At 31.2% G+C, this 10,025-nt stretch overlaps 2 protein-coding genes across 2 annotated transcripts; both read right to left on the bottom strand.

Annotated features, from left to right (window-relative positions):
* Positions 1-1,603: 1,603 nt before the first annotated feature.
* On the bottom strand, positions 1,604-2,539 carry LOC131607670 (transcription factor HEC1-like). Its single transcript, XM_058879651.1, has one exon. The coding sequence runs from the start codon at positions 2,335-2,337 to the stop codon at positions 1,690-1,692; it is 648 nt and encodes a 215-aa protein (XP_058735634.1). The 5' UTR covers positions 2,338-2,539; the 3' UTR covers positions 1,604-1,689.
* A 5,263-nt stretch (positions 2,540-7,802) lies between these two features.
* Positions 7,803-8,336, bottom strand: LOC131644109 (uncharacterized). Its single transcript, XM_058914514.1, has one exon. The coding sequence runs from the start codon at positions 8,334-8,336 to the stop codon at positions 7,803-7,805; it is 534 nt and encodes a 177-aa protein (XP_058770497.1).
* Between the last annotated feature and the right edge of the window lie 1,689 nt (positions 8,337-10,025).

Genomic DNA, 10,025 nt, shown 5'->3' with positions numbered 1-10,025 from the left:
ATGAAGTACTTGTTTTATCCAATTGAATCTGATTTGATTGGTCCACAAATATCAGAGTGAACAAGCTCTAGTTTTACATTATCTCTCTAAAATGATTGTTTAGGAATGGGATCCATGTGTTACTTCCCTACCAAGAAATAAGTGCATTTTTCTTTTTTGTTCGCCAGACTTGGCAAAACCTCACCATTTTTCTTTCTTGTCTTCCAAATATTTAAATTAGCTCACCTCAGCAGCCTTCAATTGTTCTTGTGTTTCATCTAGAGGTCCAACCATGGTGCAATTCTCGATCAATCCCTATTACTTCTTGGATGGAAGCAAATTCTTCATTAACATGAACCAATGGTCATAAAAGCCACCAAATATTGAAATTGCAGGCTGAATGAACCTGTCTTATGAGGACTCCGTCATGATGAGAAGGATTAAAGGTAAATGATGGAAAATAAGCAGGGTTCAAGAGTGAAAGAAGGAAGTAGAAGCAAAGCAATGACACAAGAAGAAGAAATGATCGATAGTTATAATTGAAAAACTGCGACTTTTCAATTGGACATGATTAGGATCCCAACTAAGGTGATCATTACGTATAGAACAAGTAATGTTGTAACTAACTCTCTTCTAACTAACTAACGAAGCTTAACATCTAATCAACAAAACTTACTATATACCAAAAATACACCCTCTTGCACCCAATACTAATGGACTTGATGTGCATATATAAATGGTGAGTCTGTCGAATCAATAGGCTCTTGATACCATATAAAAAAATTTAGAATTTGGTATAATTTATTTCTACAAAATCAATTTGTTTTTTTTAATAGGCAAATCTATTAGATGAGAGCATAAGGGATATTTCATCCGAAAAACAAACTCGAGACACACTTACTTCCTAAAGCAAAGAAGAAGAAGAGTGTTCAAAAGGGAGAAATTACAACCATCCACTAGAATACAAAAAGATAGTAACCAAGTCCACAATCTTATAACAATTATCCTCATACATTCATCAAAATTAAACACCGTGCCTTTGAAAATAACATTGCGAGACAAGCTAAAATCCACATTGTAACTAGCCATATAACCGCTATAGCCTACCGTTATTCTCGCCATCATCGATTTATAAAATGAGGAGTATCATTATATATAAAACTTTGAAGGTCCAATAACTAATTCATTCTCAAATAAATGAGACAGAAACATGGTGATACATATTCGAATTTGGGGCCTCACACGTACATATGGTGTCATAGAAAAAATTTGATGCCTCAAAAAATAGAGCAATGTTTTATAGAAATTGGTGGGCCAACACTAATTATTGGATTGGAGGGTCGAATGATTGATAAATGGCAAGCAATAACGCATCATGCTTCATTATACACATGAATGCTGCACCATGTAGAGTACAGTTTTATTTTGTTGACAAAATGTTGATCAATATGTTTCCATAAGGTATGAAACACTGATCAACTGCAGTAAATATATAATATATGCCACAAACATAATCATAGTCCAAGATCTCTAAACAGATTTATATATATTTTAAGCACTTAAATTAAACCACAATTATTCTTCTAACATTTTATGAATTTATTTTATTTTATTTGGTGCAATACAACTAACATTCCTTCATTCATTAGAAAATTACAATCACAAACATGGAGAAACCATGCTCCAATTAAGCAAATTAATATCTTAATACTAGCTAAGCAATTGTTTAGAAGTAGACCCTACCATTTGAAAAGGTTGACAACCCTTCATCATAGAAGAATAATTCATCACATTAAAATTATTCATAACACCACCAGCACCAATGTGTGATGATCTATTATTAGCCCCAGCTTGTTCCAAACTCTGAACCTGTTTCTTCAAAAACTTCACATAATGTATAGCTTCATCCAACATAGAAGCAGTGTCCATTTTTGTTCCACCAGGTACTAATCTCTGCAATATTCTTATCCTTTCACTTATCCTCTCCCTTCTATGCCTCGCCGCTACGCTCTGCGGATCCTTCGATATCTTCACGTTCCTCCTCTTCGGTGGCCTAATCGACTCCGGATCGATATGCACCGGTTGCATCACTGCTATTCTGAATATCATTTCCCTCATGGCCGCCATGGAGTTCTTCTTATCAGAAGAATTAGGGTTATAAAGAGAAGATGGTTGTTGGATAGTATTGTTGAAACTGACATTGGAGTGTAGATATGGATCAGTAGTCAAAGTTTGTGGAGAGAAGTTAAATAATGGAACAGTATTGGAAGTTCCATTGATAGTTTCTTGGTAAGAGGAAGGTTCAGAGAAATTATCAGGGAACTTTTCCATTAGCATCATCATTGAGATCATGTCCATACTATAGTATAGTGTGACAAAGAGAAAAGGAAGGTGCAGAGAGAGTATGGGAGAGAATGGTGTGAAAGTAGGGTTTGTGATCAGAAAGATAAGGAGTGGAAGAATATATAAATAAATAAAAAAAGACTAGTAGTGAAGAAGAATCATGAAATGAGTGCAGAGAAGATAGAAAGATAGATTATGTATTATGATAACCGACCAACAACAATATCTATACCTGCAAACTCACTGTAAGTGGAAGGTCTTTTTATAGCAACTTGTCTTCAAAAATATTATTTTATATATTGTAACTTTATTTCATTATTTAATTATAAAAATGAAGTCATTTAGTCAATTAATTCTAATATAGATCGAAGTAGTTGGTAATTGAATTTAAAGAGGATAAGTTGTTAGTTTAGAGTTTAATTTTTAACTGCATCATTTATATATTAATAAATAAAGTATTAGTATTTATAAATTAATAATTAAAAAAATTAGTGTTTTTTATACTCGTTTAATAGAAAAAATATTAGTATTAAGTGAAAATATTATATTTTTGATAATTTATTTAGGGACATGATCAAATGACACCAATGTGTCAAAGTTATTAACGGTTGAGATTTTATGTCAAATTAAACTTTGGCATCTTGATGTCATTTGATCCTACCGTATTTATTTAATTTACTAATAAAATAGTTATATTTTCACCTAATAAAACATTTAACACTAATTTTAGTTTCTATTAAGCAAGTATAAGAAGCACTAAATATTTTTTGAATGGTTGATTTATAAATATTATTAGTTAATTTATTAATATATAAAATGTTGCAGTTAAAGACAATTAGTAGTGAAAATATTAGTAGTGAAAATATTATTATCATTGACAATTTAATTAATTTATCAATAAAATAGTTATGTAAAATATTATTGATAATTTAATTAATTGATCAATAAAAAAAATACAATAGATCTATTTCAACATATAAATCCATATATAAAAAATAAGCATAAAATGAATAAAAATGACTAAATTGAGTGTATTTAATTTAATGTGGATTTCTATAGAATAATTTAAAGATAGACTATTACCATTTTAGATAAAATATATTAAAATAGTAAAATCTACCTATAAACTGGATTCATATTAGATGTACACAACATAACTAACTATTAACAATTTTTATCTCTAACTAATATGAGAAAAAAATATATTAGTGCACCTTGTTGATACTTGTGAGACATATTAATTTGATGTATATTAAATTAGAAATATAAAGAAAATCTAAGAAGGTGGATCATAAATGATTGATTTAACAATATATATTAATTATTATTATTATTATTATCACCGATGGATGAAAACCGTCCCATGATGTGTGGGGTTACCTCTAAGAAGGGTTATTGAACCAATCCACCATTGATTTTATAGGAAAATGAAATGTCAAAGGTTGAAGCATTTAAGATCAATGGTTGACAAAGAATAAGGGACCACATAACGGATGGGGTTGAATGGTGCTGGTGCATGAACCAGGTTTCAAAGTTTATATATCAATGTGTTGTTTTCTTTTGACTGAAAACTCTTTGCTTTGTAATCAAAATTTTACTACTTTGTTTTTTAAAAGTAGACCCTACACTCACATGATAATTGTCAGAGTTAAAAAAATGTTGGTACAAGCTTCTAGGTTGCATCCGTCACCAATGGAAAATGCCCTAACAGGATGAGATGAGATGAGATGAGATATAGGCTTTTTAAAAAAAGTGTAGATGAACACAGTGAGTCAGTGACGAAATTACAAATAGGCTTTTTAAAAAAAGTGTAGATGAACACAGTGAGTCAGTGACGAAATTACGGAGAAAAATCACACAAACAAAATATGTTTAAATATGATAATTAGTTATTTAAATAAAAATGAAAAAAAACATAAAATTGACCCTAAGTCAACTCTTTAATTCTTAAGCGTGTAATAAATTTTGTCCTTCATCTTAAGTGATATAATTGGGTTACATAAAATTTTTAAAACACATTTTCATTTCAACTATCCAAATTATTTAATGGTTTTCGTCTCCTTTTATTTCTTCGTTTTGTTTATAAGTTCAAAATATTTAAACCGTGTGACTGATAATGTAACCTCTAAATTCGAAGTGCTTTTAGTTTAATTAAACTCACACTTTATTTTACTTAAATTGTCTCCAATTTAGAAAAAAAAAACTGCCACCTACACCAAAACACCAAGAAAAAATAAACCAAACCACTTCATAAAAACAAGTCTACTCAAGGATACAAAGCAACACACCAACAAAAAAAGCGAGCTAAAGGAAGAAAGACTTGACTATCTACAAAAAACAAAAAAAAGACGTATGGTCACACAATACACCTCTAAAAATATAGGCACCAGAACAAGTTATTCTCTCAGTTAAGCAAGGAAAGGTTAGAGACCGGAGCATGAGAGTGAACTCACCTCCAACTCGAGCCAATAATTGAATTCATCTAATAACTAAATATCTTAATTTCCTAAAAAAAAAACTTTATTTTCACATTTCCAAATATTCTTCCTCTTACCAAACCTTTAAAAACCTTTAAAAAAACTCTAAAATCGAATGCAAAGAGATAAAGGCATTGTTATCCATCTAAACATTTTATACTAGATAAAAAAGTGATCTCGCACTAAATAAACAACGGTCCATAAATTTAATGTGCCCTAAACACATTGCACACTCCACTATCAATAAAAACGGTTCGTCGAATATAGAGATTCTTTCAATTGATAATGTATTTTAGTAAAATATTTTTGTCAAGACAAAACCAAAACTTTACATAACACTCTACTCTTTCAACCCTAGCCAAACCCTGAATCACCCTAGTAGATCTAACTTCTCCATTGACCATTCAAAGAATTAAGTAATTTCGACTTGAACAACACTCCATTTGATCTGTTTAGATGATTCTCTATTAGTAAAGTGGACAAATTCATATTATTTGAGAATTTATGATTATCTTGGCAACAATGTTTCTAGCAGACATACAACACAATGCAAAAATCCCACCAGAATCATTTTCTCAATAAAAAATGATTAATGTTTCACATTTTAAACCAAACACCCCGCTCAAAAACATCACTCTTCCAATGAGAAAGTTAATGAATAAGTTGGATCCTGAGGAATCAGTGGTTCTCTGAGATAATCACGTTTATCGAGATAGATTGGGAAGTAACGGTTGTGAAATGTAAATACGGACCCTCCTTTCCTTATACGTACTGCTCTCACTGCACCTCTACCTCCATGTTACATGAATACAAAGTTCATCTATTCTCAACAAAAATATAGCATTAATAATATTACTACAATTTACAAAAGATATTATTAATTGAACTTTTTTGTATTATATGAAAAAATATGTGATTTATATTTTTAAAAAAAGTTAATATTTATATGTTACTGTCTTCGTTGGTGGTACGGTTAACTGTTTGGCCAGCCTTATTCTGAATTGCATAATAATAGTAATAAACTTTAACATTTTTAGTAGCTTTTTCGTTACACAAACGTGTGCAAGACTGCAACTCAATCAATTGTTTTTTCGACTTAAATAATTCGTCAGTCCAAGTACAATCTGAACAAACCAAACCGTGTTTTTCTCCGAATCTCCTTTACTACAAAACTTCCACTTTCTCATTCTTCACACCATTCCCATGTCTCTCTAATAGTTTTATATAGAAATTATGTAGAATTTTCCTCAAATTTGATCAATAGAGATACAAATTATAGTATATTGAAATATTAAAAAATAATTAATAATAAGAATTGCTATTTTATAAGAGTTGAGAAACTGCCATAGAAAAGAGAATATAAGAGAATTATTATCCTCATTATTATGCAATACTTAAATAACCAAACATAATAGATCTCTCATTGAATTTATTTGAATAATTCAACTGACCTATTCAAACACAAAACTCATTCAAATGATTAACAATAGTTATTAATAAATAATTATATAAATCCATATTTAATTAATTAAATAATTAATCTAACAAATTAAACTTAAATATCTTAGCTTTTCTATAGTACTATATTATATTATAAAATTATGTTATAAATGAAATCGATCTATTAATCTAAGTATTATATGATTTGTCCTATCGTATAAAAAGGAGAGAAAATAAGATAAGATATAAAAAAATTAGAACAGAAAGTGGTCCCTTGCATTTAACTACATTTATATATATGATCTCTAGCTAGAAATGAAATGTGATTGAATTTAGTAACTTTTCACAAGAATTGCATAAATCTAAAGCTAAAGTGAACAAGTAACATTTCAGGTTGTCTAGCTATTCTTTTTATAAAATCATAATTGTTGCTAAAGCAGCCTTTTTCAATGAAAAAAAGAAAAGAAAGCATCATCTATGATGTATCACTATTGAGATAGATACATTAACTCTTTATTGTAGTAATTGGCAGTGAGAAAAGTGAGTTAACAATTAAGTCTTGTTTTTGCAATATTCAATGTATAGTAACTTAAGTTGGACAAAAGGTGAAAATGATTTTTCAACCGACATTGACACTGGAGTAGTAATATATAGTCAACTATAGTATTAAAAAAAAAGAGGTTGGTGTCGTGCTTTTAGTTATACTCTTGCGGTAGTAGTAACTTTTTGTAGCTCAACTAGTTTTGTTGACGGTGCGGCATAGTTCATAGAACCAAACCCTTTGATGTTATATAGTGTGTGTTTAGATTGCAACTAACTTGGTTCATGTGAATGGGATAAGATGGAAAAGGTGGTAGAAATGAGTAAATAATTATCATGTTATTGGTGAGAGATGACCACAAATGGACCGGTTAGTTTGTAAATAATAAAAGATGATTGTAATGGATTTGGATCCAAAGTGGATTGTAATGAACGATTTAGGCCCAAGTTTCACAACCCTATTAGTTGGTGATGAGTCACTATTATTGAGAAGGATTTAGATATTGATTAATTAAGACAATTTCTTTATATATTTATACGGGTGAAAACTCCTATTAAAAACTCAAAATATCCTTTGGAGATGCATATCCGAAGAAACCAATTTCGGAAATGCACATCCAAAAACACCAGGGGACCAGTTTCGGATATGCATATCCGAATTATGCTATGAGTGTTTCTTTTTCTTTTCAAAACAATATAAATTCCATATTTTACATTATTCGACAAACTTGCAAAACAGAATCAGATAACACGCAAACTAGAATAAATACGGCTATATTAATCAATGATAGTTGTTCTAATAAGTCAAAAATGTAAAAATATTACTGCCCAAAAAAATGTCATGAATAAAACATAAATAGACAACTACTATTGAGTATGCCTAATCCCAACTCTCTGGGACCTCCTTTGCCTCCTATACGCCGCCGCACCGGCCGCGTCACTGACCATCCTCTGCATAATGGCAATTTCCTCTGGACCGCCATGCTCAATGATACAGATTTCCAATGCATCCTGCCCAATCATCTATATCCGCTGGCATATCGGCAGGAGATCAGTGGCATGGTCATCCTCGGCCTGTTGGTTCTCCAATATCTCCTCATGTGCTGGCCTAGGTGGATCTCCAAGAGCATCGGGTGTCATCAAAGGATGTGACACCCGATAAAACCATGTCACATAGTCATCTACACAATGCCAACTCTCGGTGGCCACCATACGCCGATACTCATTAGGCACCAAGTGATGCGCCCAATCTTCAAATATAGAAGTGAGCTCTATGCGGGTAATAGTGTCGGGAGCAACCTGAAATGGAGATCTCGGTATCATCTGCACACGTCCGAACTGTCGCATGCACCGCTCCGGCGGATATCTGACCATGGTGTTGGACCCACATGCCAACCATCCAGAATATAATGCAATGCGATCAAAGGGGACAACATTACCGTAACCACTGAAGGGCGTCCACTGGATGTCATCGTGAACAGTGCGGTCAAGGTATACACGATATGGTCCCACTTTTTGATTCCCCCTTTGGAGGACATATAGTGTGGCCCTGGGCATGGCGTTAATTGTAACGCCCGGAAAAATAATTATTGGCTTAATTTAGACATTTGTGATGTTTACTGAAATTTTTGCGTTTTGGGGCGATTTAGTCGGTATTAGTTCGGGATAGCGGATCAACATTTAATCGAAGATTTTAATATTTTTAGTATTAAAAATATTAATGAGTTAATGTTTAGCGTTTTGGGAATTTTCTGAGTAATTAAGATTAGACCGAAAATACGAGGCATTGAGTAATAAGTCGGTATATTAAATAATCGGATTTTATTTTGATGGAATTTAATGGGAAGTATTATTTTTATATTAACTGTAGAAAAGATATTGGGCTTAAACAATGGTATCTTAAGTATTAAGGGGTGTATTTTATTAGGCCCATTATGAAATAATGAATAAGTGGTGGTGGTCTTTCTTTTTTAATCATTTTGAGAAGTAGTGACATAGAGAGAAAAGAAGAAACCGAGGAAGGAGAAAAAGAAAGGAGAAAAGGGGTTAGGGTTATGAAGAGGAGAAGAAGGAGACCCAAAGTGTTGCTCTAAAGTGTTATTTTTTCTTCAATTTTTCATTGAATCTTCTTAGAGCTGCACTCAATCCAAGGTAAGGGGGAATTCTTTCTATCTAAATGAGAATATGATAGATTGTATGTGGGTTTAGGGTATAGATTTTTCAGTGTGTTGTGTTAAACTTGTTTGCTGTGATTGTTGAAATTACAATTTACTTTTGTAATAAAACATTGTTGTCTTTATAATGATTCTGGAAATAAAAAGTGTGTGTAGTAGACCGGAGTTAGGATGAGGGACAGCCGGCGATGGTAATATCATTATCGTTTCTAGCCTGTTCATTGCGTGTGTTCTGGATTTTCTCTTACTGCTATTATATGTACATGCTCCATGTGATGTGCCAATAGGTTGTGCTAAATTGATTTTTCTTCTGTTTTCACATTCCTCTTGGTCACTTAGTATATTATATTAGTATAATATAAATAGAATTGGAACATAGATATAAGAATGAAAATATATAATTTAACTTTCAAAACTCTGTTCACTTTGAAATTAGTATCTAACATGGAATATTTTATGGTGTGAGTTTTGTTAGTGATTGAAATTGAATTGAAATCAAAGTAATCATATAATGTAGAAGTGTGTTTCTGTCATTGTAATTTTTAGAGTGACATATATCAACACTATTGAGCCTAATTAATAAAATATGAAGTTCATGAAACATTAACAATTATAGAATAATGTAATTTAAATCAGTCTTGTTTGATCGAAATAGCCGAATTAAGCGGTATAATTAATTGTCCGGAATTTGATGAAAATTTATGTGGTAGCTAAGTTTTATTAGTAGATTAACGTGGTGGTGTTATTTTGTTGAAATTGTGATATTTTACGAATCGACCGAAATTTTGTTTGATTTAAATGTTCTTTATGAATAAATGTTGGTTTTGTGATGAGAATTGAACACATTTTAGGAATAAAATATAATGGAATTGAAATTAATATAATATGATTATTAATTGGTTGATTTAATTAATAGTTGAAGTAATTTCAATGAGTCTATTTAATTGGAAAGTATTTAGACTTGGATAAATTATTCGATTTATCGGTAAATTACGGTATCTTGAGAATTTGATCGTAATCGTTAATTGCTTGAATATTTATGTTGAGAATAGTATATTACTATGCCAATGAT

This window comes from Vicia villosa, linkage group LG1 (genome assembly GCF_029867415.1).
Source record: "Vicia villosa cultivar HV-30 ecotype Madison, WI linkage group LG1, Vvil1.0, whole genome shotgun sequence".
Taxonomy (NCBI): Eukaryota; Viridiplantae; Streptophyta; class Magnoliopsida; order Fabales; family Fabaceae; genus Vicia; species Vicia villosa.
The sequence above is the reverse complement of the archived record's forward strand: the minus strand, read 5'-3'. Positions and strand labels throughout refer to the sequence as shown.

What these genes read in the sequence shown, in the direction of transcription:
- LOC131644109 (XM_058914514.1), bottom strand. Translation starts at nt 8,336, where the DNA reads ATGCCCAGGGCCACACTATATGTCCTCCAAAGGGGGAATCAAAAAGTG.
- LOC131607670 (XM_058879651.1), bottom strand. Translation starts at nt 2,337, where the DNA reads ATGGACATGATCTCAATGATGATGCTAATGGAAAAGTTCCCTGATAAT.